Raw genomic sequence first — 21235 nt, 5'->3', positions numbered from 1 at the left:
TCAGTAAGTAGGACGCGCGTCGCTTCTTGACCACTACAAAAGCTAGTCCTTACTTCCATCTCCTTCATTGCTAGACCATCATAATGGCTGACCCTAGCGGTGCTGCACCACAACCAGGTCTTAATGACACTTCTACCGCAATTCTGCGGCCAAAGAAATCGTATGTTAACAACAGATCTCCAAATGACACGCATCTGACATCTACAGGCCAAATCGGCTCATTGTCGACGAGGCTACTTCAGATGATAACTCAGGTGTGTCCGTATGAACGCTGCTGGGAACTTATCTAATCTTCTGTGGACAGTGGCAACTTTGAACCCTGCAACCATGGAGATTCTCAATCTCTTCCGCGGCGACACTATCATCGTGAGGTTTGTATCGCGAATTCTTTTTACGCCGAATCATTCTAAACAATGTGGGCTGTAGGGGGAAGAAACGTCGTGACACAGTTCTCATTTGCTTGAGCTCCGATGACGTCGAGGAAGGTCGCATTCAGGTGAACAAGGTTGCTCGGAATAACTTGCGCGTGAAACTTGGCGATCTTGTCAATGTTCATCAATGTCTTGACATAAAATACGGCAAGCGGATACACGTCCTGCCCTTCGACGACTCCATTGAAGGTCTCAGTGGTAACATCTTTGATGTCTATCTCAAACCCTATTTCCTTGAAGGTATGTACCCTATTCGATAATTGTGGTCAACATACTTATCCGGCCTAGCATACCGACCTGTCCGCAAGGGCGACACTTTCCTTGTTCGTGGCGGCATGCGAACAGTGGAATTCAAAGTCATCGAAACTGATCCCGCCGAATTTTGTATAGTGGCCCAAGACACCGTCATCCATACAGGTTTGTTCGTTTACGTACCTGGTCAGCACGTCCGCTGAACATATCACAGAGGGTGACCCCGTCAAGCGCGAAGACGAGGAATCAAACCTTGCAGATGTTGGCTATGATGATATTGGTGGCTGTCGAAAGCAGATGGCCCAGATCCGTGAACTCGTCGAGTTGCCATTACGCCACCCACAACTCTTCAAGTCAATCGGTATCAAGCCTCCTCGTGGTATTCTGATGTTCGGTCCCCCTGGTACTGGAAAGACGTTAATGGCTCGTGCGGTAGCCAACGAGACTGGCGCGTTCTTCTTCTTGATCAATGGCCCGGAGATTATGAGCAAGATGGCTGGTGAGAGTGAGAGTAATTTGCGGAAAGCATTCGAGGAGGCCGAGAAAAATTCACCTGCTATTATCTTCATCGATGAGATTGACTCCATCGCACCTAAGCGTGAAAAAGTACGTGAGGCTGAGTATTTATCTTGTCTTCTCTCTGACGATATTATAGACGAACGGTGAAGTCGAGCGTCGCGTAGTATCGCAACTGCTCACTCTTATGGACGGTTTGAAGGCTCGGTCCAATGTTGTTGTCATGGCCGCTACCAACCGGCCAAACTCCATTGATCCTGCCCTCCGTCGCTTTGGCCGTTTCGACCGTGAAGTCGACATCGGCATTCCGGACCCCACTGGCCGTCTTGAGATTCTTCGCATCCACACGAAGAACATGAAGTTGGGCGATGACGTTGATCTTGAGCAGGTAAGGCACCTGTCGACCAGTATATCGTGCCATTCCTAATGCTTATATTAAGATTGCCGCCGATACACACGGCTACGTCGGTTCCGATGTAGCAGCTCTTTGCTCAGAAGCTGCTATGCAGCAGATTCGTGAAAAGATGGATCTCATTGATCTCGACGAGGACACAATTGACGCCGAAGTACTCGATTCTCTTGGTGTTACTATGGATAACTTCCGCTTTGCCCTCGGTGCCTCCAACCCGTCCGCGCTTCGTGAGACTGCCGTCGAAGTGCCCACAGTTACCTGGGACGACATTGGTGGTCTTGATAAAGTCAAACTCGAGCTCCAGGAGACGGTGCAATACCCTGTCGAGCATCCTGAGAAGTTCCTCAAATATGGTATGTCTCCGTCGAAGGGTGTCTTGTTCTACGGCCCTCCGGGGACGGGTAAGACTCTCCTCGCGAAAGCCATCGCGAATGAATGTCAAGCCAACTTCATCAGCATCAAGGGGCCTGAGCTGCTCACGATGTGGTTCGGTGAATCAGAAGCCAATGTTCGTGACGTCTTCGACAAGGCCCGTGCCGCGGCTCCTTGTGTCATGTTCTTCGATGAGCTTGACTCCATCGCCAAGGCACGTGGTGGCTCATCGGGCGACGGAGGAGGTGCAGGGGACCGTGTACTCAACCAGATACTGACGGAGATGGACGGTATGAACGCCAAGAAAAACGTCTTCATCATCGGTGCCACTAACCGTCCTGATCAAATCGACCCTGCCCTACTCCGTCCTGGACGTCTCGACCAGCTCATTTACATCCCCTTGCCTGACGAAGTCTCTCGCTTGGCTATTCTGAAGGCAGCCCTGAAGAAATCACCCCTCGCACAAGACGTGGATCTTGCATTCTTGGCTAAGCAGACCCATGGCTTCTCTGGTGCAGATCTCACGGAGATCTGCCAGCGCTCTGCAAAGTTGGCCATTCGTGAAAGTATTGAGTCTGACATCAGGAGACAACGCGAGCAGAGGGAGAAGGAGGAGACTGATGATGCCAAGATGGAGGAGGATGAAGAGGACCCTGTTCCTGAGATCACAAAAGACCACTTCGAGGAGGCGATGAAGTACGCCCGTCGGTCGGTGTCTGACCAAGACATCAGGCGGTACGAGATGTTCTCCCAGGTATGGTCTCTTACTCGCTGTTGCAACAGTACAATGTTGGCTAATCCGTCTCCTTCCCATCAGAACCTGCAACAATCACGTGGATTCGGTAACAACTTCCGCTTCCCAGAGGGCGCACCCGCTGCTGGCGGCGCCCCATCAGCCCCCGCTGGCAACGCTGGCTTCACGGATGATTCGCAGGATGATGACTTGTACGCGTAGAGAATATTTCGCATGTCCGTTGCCAGTAAATCATAGATTGCGCATCCAACCACTTTGTACATTATGAAATCGGAGTAATATTTGAACCTCGGGAATTCTGTACTGTAGGTCTGATCAACTTTCGCGCGTGGAATTGCTAATCTATGTTCATTTGCGAGAATACACTGCATAAATATTGGTATTGGAAACTGATTTGAGTCCTGTTACTGAGAATCGTGATCCCGATGCCTGAGTACCACCTGCATGGCGATGAAACACGAACACCCAATCGCACCCATGATCTATATTGGCTGAGCGTTATCCACGGGCAAGACGTGGTATGCACTCACCCCATTGAAAACTGCCCCGCGCCACCAGATGTAATCACCTGTTAACAGTGCTCCTGATATCGGTGGGCCTAATTTGTCCTCTGGTTCAGCAAAACTGAGCATCACTCATGAGATGTCTATGCACCTATCAAACCCCCGAAAGCTAGGGTGCATATGAGCGCAAGATCACACCTAAAAAGCAGTCTAATATTTACCCATAAAGGCATACGAAATGCCCATGCGGGCTCTGTGAAATAACTTCATATGTCGCTGCAAACTTGCTTTCAGGAATGGGCGTACCCAAGGTCAGACGGGTCTGGCGATAAGACAGCCAGAACCGGTGCCCATAGCGCTTGAACTGTAGAGAAATGCCGTGAGCAGGTATGGCTAACCATGGTGTGCGGGCTTACAGATCCCAGCGCTGTACCCATAAAGAATGCCTATCGTCACCACACTGGCTATGGTGCGCAATCCAATCAACGCAAAAAGTAAGACAGTGCCGACAAATGTTGAACCTGTCAGCACTGCTGGGACACCAAAGTATTCAACAAGTACACCGCTCGTCAGCTGTCCTACGAAACTCGATGTGTTCATAATTACGAGCTGACTTGTTCAAGGCATCGTCACGAAGGGAGGTTATTAAACTCAACTGAATAAAAGGAGAATGTTTTGCTGAGACCGTGCATAGCCGAGTCGAGCTGGAGGTAGAATAGGGGATAGTAGAATCCGACAGCAAAAATAGTTAACCTAATAATAAAAAATGAGTCTGCATTCATTAAATCTGCACAGATGTACCCTGCAGTTCCAAATATATATGCGGGATCATGAGCACATTTATTTGCGGTTGCAAGAAATGTTGTTGATGCCTTTGATGGGGGAAACCTCGGCTTGATGAGGAAACATGCTATGAACAGCAATCCGCTGATGAGACCAGCGCTAGCCCTAACTCCATTGGCGAATCCAATGCTGCCATTCAGAGTATTGTTTAGCATAATGGGGTGCACCACAGCGCCTAGGCAAGCTCCTGACGCAACAAAGGTCATTACCAATTCGCGTCGTTTGCGAAAATACTGCGAAACGACAGCCATGCTGGGGATATAGAGCAAACCGGCAGCGCAGCCTGACCCAATGCCTTGTGAAAGGAATATCTGTGATCGTGGTCAGCAGATTATCCGTAAAACGAGCAATAGATGCTTGCTTGGTAGTACTGGTCTGGTTTGGCGAGTGATAACATGAAAAGCGAGATTGCTTGGAGCAGGGATGCGCCTATAACCAATTGACGGCTGCAGACGTTTCCTTTGACTACCATGTAAACACTACGCTGCAAATTTGACTTACACATATCCTCGATCATAAAGCTGCCCGCTTATCAAGCCACACATCTCGAAAAGAAAGGCGTTCACACTGCCAATCCAGCTGGAAGCAAATAAAAGGAGAGGAACGATTCCCGAAGAGGTACAACGCACGCAATTGTTGAGGGAGACTGGTTTGTTAAGTAAGTCTGACTATAAAAGTCTTTGAATCGAAGTTACGCAAGGTACCTCCTTTCGAGGACATGAAACGTTACCTTGATAGACGCCGAATGAGATTGTGTATCTAAAGGTCTTCAATAGAACTGCCCCGTGAAACAGGGTTCAGAACTCACCCATATGTGCAAAACTGCACAAGAAAGCTATGGTAAAGCTCGATTGGTCACAAACGTTGCGGCAGTATTCAGATCAGCCATCTTACCCCCCAAACGCAGTAGCCCAAGCTCTAAACCCTCCATCCGGAAAATGGTCAGATGGGTGCTCCTCTGAGCTGAGGGGCTTTTCTGACTCCCTGGCAGTTGCGATGGCAGGCAGGTCTACGTGACCCATTTGACTCTTGAAATGATACAGCACAGCGCTCGGGTAAGACGGATCGTGAACCCAGCGAGAATAGCCCGAAAAGTTTTCCCGATCCTGAAGCTTTGAAGGCGCAAGAGTCCCCAGATAACCTAGACACTGTAGCTAGTGAGAAGAATTCTCTTCATGCTGATCGACATTCACCAATGGCGTCGGAGTTTGCCGACCACAAATCCTGGGGTAAGCGCTCAATTACATAATTGAATAGATGACGTTTAGCACGAGTTCGGAAAGCAATCTGTATGTTCTTGCGAGAACAGTCATAGAAACTGACATGAACTAGGACGGTCGAAATAGTTGATGATGATAAATTTCTCCTGTTTCATTTTTAACTACGATCCAAAAGAACGGCCTTGTCGCGCAAAACAAAAACGGGTGTTTATCACTATGAACAACTCTAGATTATCGTCCAAGGAATACAAGTAAAAAAGGACGTGTGATGAACAAGTATGTATCATTATATGAACCTTGATAGCCATACTTCGAAGGAATGTGATAAATGAATGGAGATGAAGGAACGTGGTATGAGAGAGTGGTGGATGGGCTGTTACAGGGATTGATATAGGTACGCTCACTTAGTGGATAAGTTACCAGGAACGCCGTCGCACATCATGAACTGGTGCTGTTCGAGATGTATGGCTTGCACACATTCGGATCGTGCAGCACTGCGGGGTCCCGAGTCAAGTACCCGAGTTCCAATGCCTCAAGGTATGACCTATGCACCCATCAGGTCACTCATAAAGTTCCCTAGAATGTGTATTGACTAACCATTGCCTTGCGAGGGCATTCCCGTTGGTGAGACTCGATATCTCAGTTTTGAAGTTCCAGTACTAGAATATTCTTCCTTGAGTGACGTCTTGATCAAGCACTATGGGGTACGTACAATCCATCCAGCACCTTTACTATAGGCCAATTTCTGTGCGTCAGCCCACTGGTAGAGGAAGTCGTCCGTGGCATTGAACTGTGTCGAAAGTCCCCACTCTCCAAACCAGAGGGGAGAGTTACCAACTGCAGCGTCGCTCTGAATGCGTGTAAGATCTGTACCAAAATGAGTACGTCATGACTGAACCAACAAAGAAGACGCACTGCAAATACTGGTCAAGTATGCCGTCGGGTTAGCATCTGCGACTCCCTATAAAAATGTCAATGCAAAGCAATAACCTGCGAGCAGAAGACATACGCCAAACCTGTAAAGATGAGTTGGAAAATCACGACAATTATAGCAACTGCGCACTCACGAGTAATACAAGTGGTTGTCATAAGCTTGGGGACCAATCGCGACGTCAGCTGGGTTAGCGGGGTTGTTGTACTGCCAGTTCACGTCCATGAAGCTTGGCATATCATTGTCAGTGTATGTATCTCCAACAAGAACCTGTTTTGAACTCACTTCGCCACCAATGAAGTACGGGGCTTCCAGAAGGGCGACGCCTCGAATATGGACTGCAAGCCGCATTGTACTCCAATCTCCAGTAGGATCGGAACAGCATCTGCCAGTGCCAACTGCACCTCCGGCGAGAAGATGGTTGCTGTGGACGTCACGTTCAACGCAGCAGTGAAGTTGTTCGAGACGGATACCGATAATGAAAACGATAGACTGGATGACGGTACAGGGATCCCGAGTGTGAGCTCGACCGCACGGATTGTCTGGACGAAGTTCTTTTGGACTGTATGAGGAATCATGAGAGCGCGAATACATGAATGATGAATGATACATACAGGTGCCGTAGTTGGGTGTCTCAGCCGCATTCATGATGGGTTCATTGACTGCCTCGATCGCAAATACACTTCCAAAGTTAGGGTCCAGGTGAGCAAGCGTGGTCATGACTGCTGTCCACACGAGAGCACGGTGATAGTTGTATGGAGTCTGTATGTAAGAGATCAGTGATTGTTGCTTTCAACGACTGAAAAATGACTCGCATAGAATTGAACATCGTTGGTGCAACTTGTAAAAACCACTGTTAGTATATAACAGATAGCAAACAAATGGGAACTTACTTTCCGGTGAACATTTGCCCGGGCGTTTGCACCCCAGGCAATGCATGATGATCCAGGATCGCTTGAATCCCAGCATCTTGCAACCAGCCCAAGCCACGACGCTAATGTAAATGATCAAATTTTACCCAGAGCATGAAGCTACGAACAAATCTTCTCACCAAATAATTAAGACCGCCCCGAGGGTATGATTCGTGCGAACGATCAACTAAAGCCTCCACAATCCAATATCCAAGCTATGTAGGAAAGCGGTGCACAACACAGACAAGTTTGCACGGGATGAAAGAAAGCAACGCAAGGCAGATCAAACCGTTCAACGTCAGGTTGGCCAAGGTCGTACAGTGCCTTTGAATCGACTTACAGGAACGCGAACGGTGTTGATACCGGCCGCCTTCAGTTTGTCGACATCGTTCTGTGTAAACCATGTGTCCCAGTGATCAGCGAAGGTAGCGTCAACGGTGTCGGGATAGGCCTTTGCAAATGACCTAGATTATCACAGCGCAAATTGAGTTTCACATACAAAACGTCTAGAATCTTAGGAACGTACGACTCGGTTGAAATGCATGTCGAACAATTTGTACTACATGACTCTCCACCCATATCCAACCAGCCTATGTGACGAAATTCGTTCAGTGAACTTGTATTTGCAAGATTCCTCAGTTTATCACCTTGAGGAAGCATCCATGGTTCCAGGACCAACCTGCGCTATCACTTAAGTTTAATAGGCAGTGGGGACACGGAGTGATGCTTACCATGAACCCAAATTAACACCATAAATATTAGTCGGTTGTCCCGCCCATGCATGGGCGACAAGCGTACTCGAGAGCGCCAAGCCTGCTAGGATATGTCTCATCGTACTTATGAGGTTCAAAAAATTGGCCGGCAGGAGAGTTGCGGGAGAGAGGACATGAACCAGGGTTGACGAAAACCGTGACCAGCTTCAGCGCTCTTCAGCTTCAGCGCCTCGGAAGCACAATTTATACTTTCGAGAATCGACAGTCTCGTCAGCCGCCTCATTTTGGTGAGGGGCCTTACACGCTGTTTCCACTCAACACCTCAAAGGAATACTTAATGGCTCACGTTCAAGTTGTAAGGAAAGTGGTTACTAGTCTACTTTCCATGGCCCTGCCACTGATCATACTAGTATCAGCAAAAATTTGAGTTACACATCAAAATTTTAAAAGAAGATTGATGCTTACGGCGAGCTTATGTATCTCCGCTGAGTCAAGCTTACGATGCTTGACGTCCCGGTTCAAGCCTGAGTTGAACTTGTAATAACAGTAAGTGGGTCAGATTCACAACTATCGAGAGTAAGTACTACCCTTTGGTCGAGCACTGACGTTCAACACGGCTCGGTTATGTTTTAAGCCGGCGCCAACTGAGCGGCGAGCCAAAGCAACGGCAACAGTACAAGTTTTCTCAACGCCCATATGTTGCATCTGGAGTACTACATATAGCTGCTGCAGTGGTGCGGGAGACCCGGACTTGAGAGGCAGTATTATTCAAACCCAAGTCCCTCAAAATGTGATATTGGTCCGATCGGGCTGGTGGCAGCGAACGCCGAATTCAGTATGCGTCTTACCGGTGCCTCGCAATTAATGATTAATGATTGGCAAAGAAGGTGTGTATGACCCCAGCAATTACATCTTGAACTTACATCGGACGCAGAAGGACACGAATCTTGGGCAATATCGTGCAAGTCCTCCCCACTACGGCTACCGGAAGAAGCAGTCTCTTCTACCGATGTGATTTCTGATATGTTATGCAGATACGTGTAGGCTCAAAACTTGAGGCCCGAATACAATGCGGACACAAAGGCCCGCACAAGCTCGCCGATCGCGGGTACAAAGGCACCAAATCCACATTTTTGGGATCGAACCTTCGTAGGCATATCGGGGGTTCCTAAGTCCTTCTGAATTTTTCTGTTCCTCGCACAAGTGAAAAAGTATTGTTTCCTTTGGTAACTTGACTTGCCGTGATCGCTGCCAGCAAGCTCCGTCATTGCGAGCCAGTCGGTGAACGTATCACAATCACGTTCGTCCCAGTCGACATGTTAAAACTCATCATATGATGCACTTCGAGCCCCGTCAAGCTTCACTATTTCCGACCATGCTACAGCTGACCGACTTGCTATTGTCCGATAACATTCAGCTTGTCGTGAGCGCGACTTGTTTGAGTGTAGCAGCTCTGATTGCTCATACATACCTTTTCAGCACAGAGAACGGCCTGTCATTTCCCCCATCCCCTTCGACGTGGGGACTCCGCGGACATTTCATACCTCCTCGCAAGTAAGCGTCAGTGTTCTATTTCATTTCATCATTCACGGTGTCGTAATGACATCTAGCGCATATCTGACTGTAGCATCATGGATTGAAGAGTATGGTCCTCTCATCACTCTACGCGCAGGAACAGAGAAATTCGTCGTTATCGGTCGCTATAAAGCATGCCTGACGGTGGGCGCTGTGTTCTGAGCCGCTAACGCATCTACGATACAGGCCGCAGCAGAAATTATGGAGAAACAGGGCGCGTCGCTGGTCGATCGTCCCCGCTCCCTTGCTGCTGGGGAGTTACTCGGTGGGGGAATGCTTATTCCCTTTGTCCCCGCTGGCGAGAGGTTCCGTCGGATGCGCAGGCTCGTCTTTTGCTATAATGCAGAAATATAATGGCTATATGACTCTTCATTACAGAGCGATCCACACTCATTTCCAACCCAAAGCAGCCGAGGCATATCGACCCCTGCAAATGTCACACGCGAAGAACACCGTTATTTATATTCTGAATGGTCCATACAACTTCCAGGATCATGCGCGAACGTAGGTTCCTCGTCATATCCAGGTTTGCGTTGCTCATTAATGGACTGAAGTTATGCAGCAGCAACGAGCATGAAAATCTCATATGGGAAGACTACACCTACATCTGCGACTGATCCCGAAGTTAGAAGGGTCACTGAATTTGCTGATAAATTCCGCTTTGCATTGCACCCTGGCGCGTACCTGGTGGATTCGATTTCGTGGCTGAAATATCTTCCTTGGTATGCGCGAGAATTACGTGACGGCTGTCGAGACTCTCGGGAACTTTTCATCGAGCAACTCTGTCGCGTCAAACAGGAGCTAGTAAGCATGTCCTAGCTGATGCAGCAACATTCTAAAACGTTCAATAGCAGGGAGTTGGCGACGCCAGTCCTTCGTTTGGAAGATACCTCTTGGAACATGGCAGTCTTTACGGATTGTCTGAGCTGGAGATGGCTTACCTTGCTGGTGCTGTCGTTGGAGCTGGATCCGACACGGTGAGTTCGTGCATCACTACTTTCTATGAATTTAGCTGAAGTTGGGTGTTATAGACTACTCTCGCAATATGCACAGTACTAATGGCAGCTGCCGTTTTTCCTGAGGAGCAACGTAAAGTCCATGCAGAGCTAGATGCGGTCATCGGGAATAACAGAGGTAGTTTAATCACCCATATCACTGGAATATTGATCTAAGGGCTGACTCACCCTAGCACCCACCTTCACTGATGAGCAATCGCTTCATCGCCTTCGTGCCTTTGTTTCGGAGGCTCTGAGATGGAGACCGTTGGTACCTATGAGTAATTAAGCCCCGCCGTTCTTCCTGATGTTGATACCTTACCTGCATGAAGGAATACCACATCGCACGACAATGGAGGTTGTTTGGGTGGGTACCCTTCGTCATCTTGTCGAAGCTAGATCTGACAACACAAACAGGAAAATCATCACATTCCAGCCAGGACAACAGTAACTGGCAATCACTGGTAAGGCCCTCCTTCCGGATACAATTGGTCTCTCATCGCCACTTCAGGTCCATCTCTCGCGATCCAGACGTCTTCCCGGACCCTAACACATTCAAGCCTGATCGTTGGCTCGGTATCGAAGGGCGTGTGAGAGATGACCCCAAGTTCTTCGTCTTCGGGTTTGGTCGGCGGTAGGCGTCGTCTTTGTGCTGTTGGTCATGTTTTATCATTTTTGCTTGTAGAGTGTGTCCCGGACAAGATGTTGCAAATAGGTAAGGTCGCATAGTTCAGCCATACGATTCTATGAACTTGTGGCATAGCTCGGTGTTCGTAAACACAGCGCTTGTCCTTTGGGCCTTCCGGCTCACGTTGGACAGCACAAAGCCGTTGGATGATATGGCTTTCATGGATGGCAGTTTGCCGAAGGAGCAGCCATGTACGATTGAATTTCAAACGAGGATTCCGGAAGTTGAGATCAGGTGTATCATGGAGAGGGATGATGGGGGAACTTGAGGGTCGCATCATGCATCCAGCCGCCGGGCGTAGAGTTTGTTTGTATGAACAATTTAACGACACAAACCCAATTTGCCCTTGTGAATCAAGTATCTCAGGCTAGATCCGGGCATCATACTATTACCACGCATATTTCATCTTCCTCGGATTCAACCTTGTCCCTCGCGTTAGCGCACAACATGCAGGCAGTGATTGAGGGGACGACGGCTAGCTCAGAAGTCAATCTCTCCCCGATCTCCGATATCATTGGTGCACTGCACAACATTGTGAGTGCCGAATTATAGCCTGAGGCACTTGTGTCTGAGGATGATAATCAATCGCATTCAGCTAGCATGTTCACGAGCAATGGTATGTTTATTCCGATAATTTATGTCTTATCCCATGTCAACGACGACCAGATCCCAGACCTTGAAACCCCGTTCTCCAGATTCCCAAATACTGACCACTCCGCTATCGAGCGCAAAGACCAGAGCATCAGCGCTGTCATCACCGAACGCCAGCAGCAATTAAATGCAGTTTTGCAGGACGTCTCAGGCCTGGAAAGCGTCATGGATAAGATAAAAGGTCTTCACCGGCAGCTTCTCGAAGAGAAGGACAAGATTATCCAGTCCATGAACTTGCACAAGGGACTTGTATCAGCTCTCTGGCGCTTTCCATCTGAACTCCTATCCTATATTTTTGTTCACTGTCTCCCGGAAACCGAACACTTGTTGCCCGCATCAAAGTTGGCTCCCATGCTGCTTACTCGAATATGTCGACGATGGAGGGAGGTTGCCGCACGCACGTCCGATTTGTGGTGCGGAGTGATTGTGGACGTCGACGACGAAGACTGGCAGCAGGCAGCCTTCTGCTATGACTCATGGCTCAAGCGGTCACAAGATCGCCCTCTCTCATTAGCACTCAGGTGCTTCGAAGATGACGCGACCAACCTACGAACCCTTCTTCAGCCTTACATGAACCGAATCTCGTCTCTTCAAATCGTATTCGTCGACCCCGTCACACCCGAACTTTTGTTAGACGACCTCCCAGCATTGCAGGAGCTTACCATAAGCACATCCTATCACATGTGGCGTCCAACTATTGCACAATCCATCTCGCGTTTACCATTCACCCTGCGCAGTCTCAAGGTAGTCGGACCGTCCGCATTCGACTTCGATCGCTTATCTTCCTTCAATCCCGTATGGGCCCACCTGACGCACGTCGAGATCGCTGTACGTCAACCAAATCTAATCCTCCAGTTACTCCAGCTGGGTCCCAATCTCTCCTCATTAGAGATTGGCCTAGGCTTTGATGACGAAGTCCCATTAAAGTTAGAGCCGTTCGCACACACCAACCTTCAATCCTTGCGCATCAGTAATGCATCCCCGTTGCGCATGGCAAGCTTGTTCCCTGACTTGTTCAATGCACTCACACTCCCCAATTTACGCGTGCTTGAAGCTCGTTATATACGGCCGTGGCCTCATGAGGAGTTGAAGGCATTTTTGGTACGGTCAGGCTGCCCTCTGGAGAGCCTAATTTTTGGCACTAGAGTCATGACGACAAATGAGCAGCGAGCGGAATACATTATCCTCGTTCCTTCCCTCGAGGTAGTAGTGGATTACATGCGCGGTGATTATTTTGGATATCGCCGCTTGGCACAACAGTATGGCATTGGCAGAAGGAGACACGTATTATGATGACACGTTGTATATTTTTTATGCAGCTAGTGGTCATCGTAGACCGTTCCGTGTCGGACTTTTCATAATCTGATTTGGGGCGAGACTGTCTGCATCGAGGATGTCAAATAATTGGCAATCATTTCTACTACATATATACCAAGTCCGAGCTCAGTCGGAACACACGGACATCAACCCTTCACTTGACCGTCCTGCGAGGCTACCTTCAGAAGGCGCCATGCATCATCCCCGGGGTCACATTTCTTCAGGTTGTCGTAGTCGTACCAAACAAGCACGGAATCCGAGTCCGCAACGATCGCTTGTTGTGAATACGAATAAAGCACTGCGTTCAAAGTAAAGTGCGTGCGGCTCGAAGAAATGATTGGTTTGTGCCCAACCAAAAGCTAATCATGGTTAATCGAAGAACAAATGTTACAAGGAAATCTCACTGTGTCAGGAAACGTCACCGGTCTCCTGAAATTGATGTTCATTGATTTGAGTATGACCGAGACGCCCTGGCCCGCGAGCATTGCCTTGACGCGTTCTTCACCCCCAAGAGCCTTGCCGAAGGCCATGACCCACGCAATGCGACCCTAGCCAAACTTCAGTGACCCACAGACCTTGACAATGACATAACACGCTGACAGATTCGACGAATCGTACTGTATATTGACAGTGGCAGATCCGTGAGCGACACTTGTTGCTGCTGTTCACATAAAACTTGAACCCTTACGGTAGTGTACGTTGTTAACGTGTCTATGAAAGACAATGAGTACATTTTTCATCCCGTCCATGAGGTGCCTACCGGAATGCATCATGGTGACCCCATACGATGCTCTGCTCCCATAGTGACCCCTCGTCGTAACCCATAGAGATCAGCTTAGCTCTGGCATTCGCTGCCAGGGAGCCGATTGCAGTGGGATGGCTGGACTGAGGTGGAGGCGGAGCAGGATGTGGGACTTGCGAGAGTGAGGGAGGAGCGTCGGGGGATTCAGGTCCTGTGTCTCCTGGAGCAATGTGAAATGGTGAGGACGGGTCCCGGAAGGCATCTTGAAGGGACTACAACGAGCAGAATCTCAGACTCGCAAGAGTAATACCATTATCGGAAGCACGTAGAAAATACCTTGATTGATGAGCCACTCAAAGCAGCTGTTTGACGTTGTACAGAACATTGTCGCTTAGAGCGCAATGGAACGCGTGAACGTGCCAATGTGCCGAATCCCTTCGAAGAGAACATAACCAACAGCAATTAATATACGAAATCACTATAAAACTGATTAGTATCACCGGCTGAGCAGGAGATTTGTCCATTTTACCTGCTAAACCGGGGTGCTGGGTCACTGCTGGCAAGGTGCTGGTGAAAGCCAAGACCGGGCGTCTATTCTGGTGATTTCCAACACACTCGCGGGTGTAATTTAATCCTACCATCCCACAGTTGGTCAGTCGAGGCGTTTCCTTCATCGCCACTACCTCGGACAAGACTCTCACCAATATAAACGGTATATCCCATAATTGAGGGACTGTTGGGCGTGTTGCGGCAGCCCGCAAAGACGCACGGCAATTTTTCAAGGCCCCTTCGGGCAGTTCTGAACTTCGCACTAGTCCGCGGTGGACTCATGAGTCATGATGCATCATGGTCGACCATGATCCACATTCTGCCTCAACTGCATGCTTCGAATAATATGGATCTCAGCTAATCAATAGCTGTTTGTTTTCAAATTGCCATATCTTTCCCTTCTGTGGCATTTTATCGATTTTCCGAGGTCAAGCACTTGTCAGTGACTCGGACACCTCAATCATGACTCCACCTCGATCCATGTGTCTCTTGACCCGTGAGTTCGGATGTACTAGATTCGAACTTCGACTGATAAACTCTGCGCCTGGACGTGTTTTGCTTATTTTATCTGGAGCCCACAGATTTTTTGACCTGATGGTATCGCGCCCATCGATATCCCTGCATTACTAGATCTCGTAATGAAAGTGGCCATTTCCAACTGCTCGAATACGCCAAAGTGGTGAGCTTTTGTTTTGCATTATAGAAGGCCACTCATTTCTTATGAGAACTATTCTGGAATCTTCCTGTCCGGGTTGTAGATATGCCTATGGACTGCAGCATTCTTTTGTAGCGTTGTCGCCGCGTGCTACGGTTCTGCTGCAATGGATCGGCGAGCTTCTCGAAAGTATTCATTGAACAGATATCAAGCGATGCACGATAACGATGGTTTCAATTGATAGTGCTGCACACATGAGCATACAGACTTGAGTTAAATGTCCATGTCCTGTACTTTCGTCCAAGCTATTCTCTAACAAAATCCTCAGAGTGCGTAATACAGTCCAATTTCTCATCTATCAAGGGTCACTGATGGCAGATTTAAGTAGTAGCCTTCGAACAACGACCTGATGCATAAGTGCCTTCAGATCACAGAGCTGTTCGATATTATTTGCAGGCGAGTTCTTGTGACCGGGCAACCGCTTGAATACATGTCTGGGCGGTCATCCCTTGCGTCGCTCTGCAGAACTTGTCGTTTCTTCCACGAACCCGCTCTGAATGTACTTTACAAGTCGCTGGAAAGTTTTCATCCATTACTATCTTGCCTCCCTACAATCACCATTATCGATGAAACAGGACAGAAAATGATCGTGAGTGCTCGTACATAGCGGTCTTTGAAAGCATGCCGAGATCACATCTATGTAGATGCTATTCAAAGAGGTACGCCTTTCAGACTGGCGGCGAATGCAGCACTACGCCAAACGAGTTCATTCACTGAGGGTTGACCAAGAAGACGTCATTATCGACAAGACCATCCTACATGCACTGGCTACTTCACCCTTCGCACCCCCAGTGTTCACTCATCTCAAACGGCTTTGGTGGTCAAATAATTCTGTAGATGCTCTACCATTCCTATGCTCCCTAGTCAACGCCAGGTTGGAATGGCTAACTCTGGACGGGCTAGATCCAATACGTTTTCGGCGTATTGCTCCTCTCATCACCTCCGCCGGCAACTCTCTCCACGTCGCGCGTTTCCCCCCGGAATATAGTATGAGGAAAATACATCCTGACGTGTTCCAGAGCTGGCACAACTTGCAGAATCTTGACTGCGGCCTAGTCAATGATGCGACGTTTTGTCACCTCGCGTCAGCTTCTAAGCTTACGCGTCTCTCCATTCAAGTTGATGAGAAGAACGACTACAGTGCACTTATGAAACTTACCGACCAGCCAGTATTTACTGTCCTTCAGGAGCTCCATATCGCTGCGACCCACACCTCCCACTGTATCCCTATCCTTGAAATCGCAGAGCTACCATCCTTACGCTCCCTCCGTATTCGTTCGACGGAAACGGGCTTAACAGATGTTGAGCTGCATCAGTGTTTCTACCAAATCTCACGTCACTGTCCAAGTCTCAGGGATCTATATCTGGAAGAATGGCAGGTATCCCCACCGGAATTCCCTGTTGGCTGTATCATCACGTTTGGTGCCCTGAAGACCCTCTTCTCCCTGCGTCATCTGGAGACACTCCATCTCGACACAACATGCACATTTTCCCTTGACGACAAGGAGCTCGCACAGCTTGCCAACACGTGGCTGAAGTTACGTGCACTTGACCTGGGGACGCGGAACGGCTGGCGCCAACCAAGCAAAATCACTTTGCAGGGTTTGGCAGAGTTGTTATGGCGCTGCCCAGTATTATCTGTAGTCGGGTTTGCTATGAACGCCTGGGCGCCAGATATCGATGATCAACGGCCTGGAGGCGGGGTCCGCAGAAACGGTCTGGAAGTTCTACGAGTGGCTGATTCCAAAATCGATGACCCATTGTCCGTAGCAGCGTTCTTGTCAGACGTTGCACCTAACGCTGAGATAACGGGCTACGATATCGAGTATGAGGAGGGTGTGATGTTCAATCGGGCGACGAGGTATCGGGAGAGGTGGGAGGAGGTTGCCAGGCTGCACCCTCTTCTTGTCAACTTGAGGAAGCAAGAAACAGTAGGTTTGGGATTGGATGGGTCGTCCAGAGACAAAGAGTATTAGTAGGACATCGCTAGACCTGTTATCGGTTGTGAGTGACACAGTCCATGGAGCACCTTACGTTCGCCACCCTTCAATTTACATAGATACGATGACCTTCAGGACCTGACCTTGAACCTTGATGTTGGACATGTGTTCGTGTCCTAGTACATAGAAGCGTGCGCCAAGTACACGAGCTGGCTTTTATGTCACCGCGTTGAGGCTTTCCTCGACGCTGAAGCATGGCAGGATTTAAGCTTCAAAGTTCAGATGACTTCAGGGAGGTTGAAATTGACATTTTCACGTCTCGCATTACGAGTGCCCTCAAACTTGGTCAAATCTCCCGGTAGACACGCACGCGAAGTAAAAGAACGCCAGTCACTGATGATATTTTGGTCTAGCCACATGCAAGGAAGGAATTTGCACGTTCTGCTTTCAACGCTCTTCAGCACAGACAAAACCATGCAATGAAGCACCCTCCAAAACTGGCTGGGTTCGAAGCCAACTGAGATAAGTTCCCAACCTGCAAGTCCAAACTGTCATGTAGAAAACAATAAGGCCTGCATTATAAAAGGCGCGGAGACGTCATGTTGTAATCTGAGGTCTGATTTGACGCGTCTTGATATATAGGTCCTGGAGCTCTGAGAGTCGCCAATTCAAGCGCAACAAAGTATTTCGAGATGTTCGAACCTCTTTGAGATTCTTCATAAGATAGACCGCAGTCATACTTCGCTTGATCATCATCAGCAAAAGTGCCCAAATCTAACAAGGTCCGGCAAGGTCCGGAGAGTCTCCCACGGCCACATGATGCCGAGGCTTGAATGTATTTGTTCGTCATTATGCAAGGTGCGCACACTCGTCTCGTAAGGCCTCACTAGACTCTTTCAACCTCACGGCAGCCTTGCGAGGCGTTTCAAGATCGGCTCAGCAGTTGTCGGCAGCTCTGATCACGGAGCCTGGCCCAATGTTGACACGTGCAGAGTTAGATACCTTGGGGCATCAATGAATTTTATGAATGATCATAGTGCAGTACTAATTTTCCTACAATACAAGAATGTGTATGCGAAGGAGTGATTATGTCGGGATATCTGGGGAAATTTACGATTAGCTAACGTAAATTCTGTAAAGGGGATTCGTCGAAGATTCGGCGAAAAAAAAAACAAAGAATCCCACGTCACGTGACCCATGGTTGGCATTGTGCTGACACACGGTGCGTTCTGCAGTTAGATCACCATCCGGCAGACCAAGCAGACTGCTCAGCGCTCAGGTCCTGACTGCAATTAAATATATATTCTGCAGTTAATAATATATCGTAAAACATTCGCCAGGCACCCAATCTTTCATATGGAGAAGCCAAAAAAATTACACTGTCGGTGGGTGCATCCGTGCCCAGATGGCAGGCCTGCCCGAAAGTTCGAGATTTACAAAATTTACAAAATTTACAGTGTATTTCTCCTTCTCCCGCACTTTACTCACTTTACCCACTCAAAATCGCACTTTACAGTACTTTACTTGTAATAGGACCTTAGGCCTTAACGGTTACCCCCTCCTCTCCCTCCCACTCATCCTACACAGCTACCATAAATGGGTCACTTAGGTGTTCCGATCATGTGACTTTGCCTTTGTCCGCTGCGCAAGTCTTTAGTCACTGCCATCAGTGCCATGCACAACACCGCAGGTGACTGCCTCCAACAACATCAACACCTCTCCTGGAGAAGGTACTCTTTTTTTAATTTTTTTTTATTCATTTGTGGTTCTCACTTGTACTTCACAGGACCTCACACTAGACCTCACACTATGCCGACAATAGCTGCAAAAGACGCTGGTTCCATCTCTGGAATGAACGTTCTCCGTATCATCAATGAGCCCACTGCTGCTGCCATCGCCTACCGTCTCAACAAGAAAGTCGTGGGTGAGCGCAACGTCCTCATTTTCGATCTTGGCGGAGGAACCTTTGATGTGTCTCTCTTGACCATCGAGGAGGGTATCTTCGAGGTCAAGGCCACTGCTGGTGACACTCACTTGGGTGGTGAGGATTTCAACAACCGACTCATGAACCACTTTGCGCAGGAGTTCAAGCGCAAGCACAAGAAGGGTAAGTCTAATCTAGTTATATGTGAACTCCAGTGTTTATAACATTTACGCAGATCTCTCCTCTAACCCTCGTGCTCTCCGTTGTCTACGGACTGCTTGTGAGCGTGCCAAGCGCACCTTGTCCTCCGCTATGCAAACTTCCATCGAAATCGACTCCCTCTTCGAGGGTATCGACTTCTACACTTCCCTTACTCGTGCCCATTTTGAGGAGCTGTGTGCGGACCTGTTCTGCAGCACACTCGAGCCTGTCGAGAAGGTCCTCCGGGACTCCAAGATCGACAAGGCGAACATCCACGAAATCGTCCTTGTCAGCGGTTCCACACGTATCCCCCATATCGTTAAGCTAGTTTCTGACTTCTTCAATGGCAAGGAGCCCAACAAGAGCATCAACCCTGATGAGGCCATTGCTTGCTGTGCTGCTTTCGGCAGCGGTCAGCTGACATCATCTGGCCCCTCTCTGGCTGCCCCCCTTTCAAGAATTTCTGCTTCTGCGCTACTATCACAGCTCAGCATGGGCATCCAAGGGCTATGGGAGGTGAGCAAAATAACTTTGTGGGAGTATTAATATTGACTGGTACTCTGCAGCGAGTCAGCACATCCGCCGACAACCGAACACTAAAAGAGCTCGCGCTGTCAGAACTGAAGACCGAATACATTGACGGCAACCCCATAGTCAAATTTTTCAGGATCGGGATTGATGCTAGGTATGGTGCTACTCTTCTTTCACATGTCTACAGTGAACTGACCGTGTTGTTAGCGCATGGATGCACAGCATATGTGCCGTCTTTCAGATGAACCATGCAGGAGCTGGCAAATCACCGGAGCTCCGAACACTGTTTTTTCGGCTGGGCATACTACTAAAGCTTCCCCTGCATGCCGTCTTTGTGTTTGATGGCCTGAGCCGCCTGTCAGACAAGGGTCGAAAAATCAGACACAGCCCCCACTGGCTCACCTGCGACTTCCAGCGCATGCTGGAGTTGTTTGGCTTTCAGTGGACCGAGGTAAGTTTTGCTTGCCTCACCTCACGAGACTGTTGTCTCACCACTCCCCAGGCTCTGAGTGAAGCTGAAGCCGAATTGGCTGCCTTGAACATCCACGGTGTTATTGACGCTGTGATGACCGAGGACAGTGATGTTCTGATCTTCGGAGCCACGTGCATAATCAGAAGGTATGTTGTCCCGTTTATCTTATGCGCTTACCATCGATTTGTCACAGTGCGAAGAATGACAAGGACTACCTCAATGTTCAAGTGTATACAGAGGATGGGCTTGAGCATGGTGCCTCCTTGACCCGAGGAGATCGGCTGCTCATTGCCCTCCTGGCGGGCGGAGATTACGATAGAGGAGTGCCTGGTTGCAGAATCGAGATTGCCCACAAGGTTGCTCTGTGTAGCAAAATTGGTGAGAATATGCTCCATGCATTCCTGTCAATGCCGCTGTCAGAGTTCTCTGATCGTGCAGAGGACCTTGTTGAGGAACTACGCACTACGCTTGCTAACGACCCCTACCATGACCTCAAGCGTCGGTATAAAGCAGTCGCAGATTGTATTCCATGCAACTTCCCACGTTGTGCAGTGATCGACAAGTATGTCCATCGTCCAACATCTTTTTCAGCCGCGGAGAATGTGCTACGGGATGTGTCGTCCTACCAGCCACATCTCGCAGACCTTGCAGACTTCTGTAGGCAGCAATTGGGCTGGGACGATGATGCCATCATTGGCAAGATGTGTGGGAGTGTATGGGAGGGTGCCTGTCTTCGCACCATATGCAAGGTAGGCAGCACACGTAGTTCATTTACAGCCTCTAACTGGTGTTTTAGTTGCCCTGACAGCGTGCAGACCACACAGACCGCTGGCCGGTGTTCAAAGTCATTGCTCGTGCAACGCTGATGGCATTGCAGCGTGATATTGAAATTTATAATATCAAAGTTGATGGTCTGTCGTTGGCACACAACACCCTGGGCAACACAGCTCAAGGGGAATTCTCTCCCTTGTATGTGCATCTTCCGGTGGCGATACTGGATCACATGGCACCTGAAGTAGTGCAGCAGTATATTAGTCCCTAGTGCACACAATTGTCGTCTCATAATCTGAATGGTGT

At 48.8% G+C, this 21235-nt stretch overlaps 9 protein-coding genes across 9 annotated transcripts; 6 read left to right on the top strand and 3 right to left on the bottom strand.

Moving 5' to 3' along the window:
• The first annotated feature begins 7 nt into the window (after positions 1 to 7).
• Positions 8 to 3041, top strand: EDB91DRAFT_1115609 (P-loop containing nucleoside triphosphate hydrolase protein). Its single transcript, XM_041317935.1, has 9 exons — positions 8 to 160; positions 208 to 254; positions 305 to 371; positions 427 to 671; positions 720 to 848; positions 898 to 1289; positions 1339 to 1587; positions 1640 to 2737; positions 2801 to 3041. Exons 1-9 carry the CDS (start codon positions 84 to 86, stop codon positions 2936 to 2938), a joined length of 2442 nt encoding a protein of 813 aa, XP_041180484.1. The 5' UTR covers positions 8 to 83; the 3' UTR covers positions 2939 to 3041.
• On the bottom strand, positions 3042 to 5177 carry EDB91DRAFT_1115607 (MFS general substrate transporter). The gene is made up of 14 exons (XM_041317934.1): positions 4978 to 5177; positions 4892 to 4918; positions 4814 to 4842; positions 4713 to 4761; positions 4585 to 4662; positions 4445 to 4529; positions 4042 to 4394; positions 3897 to 3993; positions 3657 to 3849; positions 3547 to 3604; positions 3462 to 3493; positions 3392 to 3409; positions 3268 to 3335; positions 3042 to 3219 (listed from the first exon to the last, which is right to left on the bottom strand). Exons 1-14 carry the CDS (start codon positions 5103 to 5105, stop codon positions 3142 to 3144), a joined length of 1293 nt encoding a protein of 430 aa, XP_041180483.1. The 5' UTR covers positions 5106 to 5177; the 3' UTR covers positions 3042 to 3141.
• Positions 5178 to 5426: 249 nt separating this feature from the next.
• EDB91DRAFT_50685 (glycoside hydrolase family 5 protein) lies at positions 5427 to 8111 on the bottom strand. The gene is made up of 15 exons (XM_041327516.1): positions 7877 to 8111; positions 7793 to 7824; positions 7672 to 7735; positions 7486 to 7609; positions 7286 to 7360; positions 7128 to 7228; positions 7050 to 7074; positions 6849 to 6996; positions 6520 to 6796; positions 6371 to 6463; positions 6313 to 6319; positions 6219 to 6264; positions 6016 to 6170; positions 5901 to 5962; positions 5427 to 5847 (listed from the first exon to the last, which is right to left on the bottom strand). The coding sequence occupies exons 1-15, from the start codon at positions 7975 to 7977 to the stop codon at positions 5742 to 5744; spliced, it is 1416 nt and encodes a 471-aa protein (XP_041180482.1). The 5' UTR covers positions 7978 to 8111; the 3' UTR covers positions 5427 to 5741.
• A 781-nt stretch (positions 8112 to 8892) lies between these two features.
• On the top strand, positions 8893 to 11363 carry EDB91DRAFT_1263283 (cytochrome P450; the record flags this gene model as incomplete). Its single annotated transcript, XM_041324445.1, is given in 13 exon segments — positions 8893 to 9412; positions 9469 to 9577; positions 9620 to 9760; positions 9780 to 9937; positions 9988 to 10237; positions 10288 to 10410; positions 10465 to 10567; positions 10623 to 10709; positions 10761 to 10795; positions 10846 to 10892; positions 10940 to 11062; positions 11114 to 11143; positions 11192 to 11363. Coding segments are annotated over 13 exon segments (1599 nt in total), but the record flags the coding sequence as incomplete, so codon positions are not given.
• Positions 11364 to 11488: 125 nt separating this feature from the next.
• On the top strand, positions 11489 to 13130 carry EDB91DRAFT_50911 (uncharacterized protein). The gene is made up of 4 exons (XM_041327520.1): positions 11489 to 11650; positions 11716 to 11732; positions 11783 to 12595; positions 12695 to 13130. The coding sequence occupies exons 2-4, from the start codon at positions 11730 to 11732 to the stop codon at positions 13058 to 13060; spliced, it is 1182 nt and encodes a 393-aa protein (XP_041180480.1). The 5' UTR covers positions 11489 to 11650; positions 11716 to 11729; the 3' UTR covers positions 13061 to 13130.
• Position 13131: 1 nt separating this feature from the next.
• On the bottom strand, positions 13132 to 14276 carry EDB91DRAFT_1263271 (Thioesterase/thiol ester dehydrase-isomerase; the record flags this gene model as incomplete). Its single annotated transcript, XM_041324444.1, has 6 exons — positions 13132 to 13443; positions 13489 to 13632; positions 13685 to 13701; positions 13773 to 13795; positions 13845 to 14098; positions 14163 to 14276. The coding sequence occupies 6 exons, from the start codon at positions 14274 to 14276 to the stop codon at positions 13231 to 13233; spliced, it is 765 nt and encodes a 254-aa protein (XP_041180479.1). The 3' UTR covers positions 13132 to 13230.
• Positions 14277 to 15193: 917 nt separating this feature from the next.
• Positions 15194 to 17101, top strand: EDB91DRAFT_50983 (uncharacterized protein). Its single transcript, XM_041327524.1, has 3 exons — positions 15194 to 15359; positions 15419 to 15679; positions 15735 to 17101. Exons 2-3 carry the CDS (start codon positions 15440 to 15442, stop codon positions 17064 to 17066), a joined length of 1572 nt encoding a protein of 523 aa, XP_041180478.1. The 5' UTR covers positions 15194 to 15359; positions 15419 to 15439; the 3' UTR covers positions 17067 to 17101.
• Positions 17102 to 18839: 1738 nt separating this feature from the next.
• Positions 18840 to 19701, top strand: EDB91DRAFT_1048373 (heat shock cognate 70 kDa protein; the record flags this gene model as incomplete). Its single annotated transcript, XM_041313397.1, has 2 exons — positions 18840 to 19137; positions 19190 to 19701. The coding sequence occupies 2 exons, from the start codon at positions 18840 to 18842 to the stop codon at positions 19699 to 19701; spliced, it is 810 nt and encodes a 269-aa protein (XP_041180477.1).
• Positions 19702 to 19891: 190 nt separating this feature from the next.
• EDB91DRAFT_1048197 (PIN domain-like protein) lies at positions 19892 to 21024 on the top strand (the record flags this gene model as incomplete). Its single annotated transcript, XM_041313375.1, has 3 exons — positions 19892 to 20137; positions 20189 to 20304; positions 20352 to 21024. Coding segments are annotated over 3 exons (1035 nt in total), but the record flags the coding sequence as incomplete, so codon positions are not given.
• Between the last annotated feature and the right edge of the window lie 211 nt (positions 21025 to 21235).

Source organism: Suillus paluster, assembly GCF_016628075.1.
Source record: "Suillus paluster strain FC165 chromosome Unknown EDB91scaffold_10, whole genome shotgun sequence".
Lineage (NCBI taxonomy): Eukaryota > Fungi > Basidiomycota > Agaricomycetes > Boletales > Suillaceae > Suillus > Suillus paluster.
The sequence above is the reverse complement of the archived record's forward strand: the minus strand, read 5'-3'. Positions and strand labels throughout refer to the sequence as shown.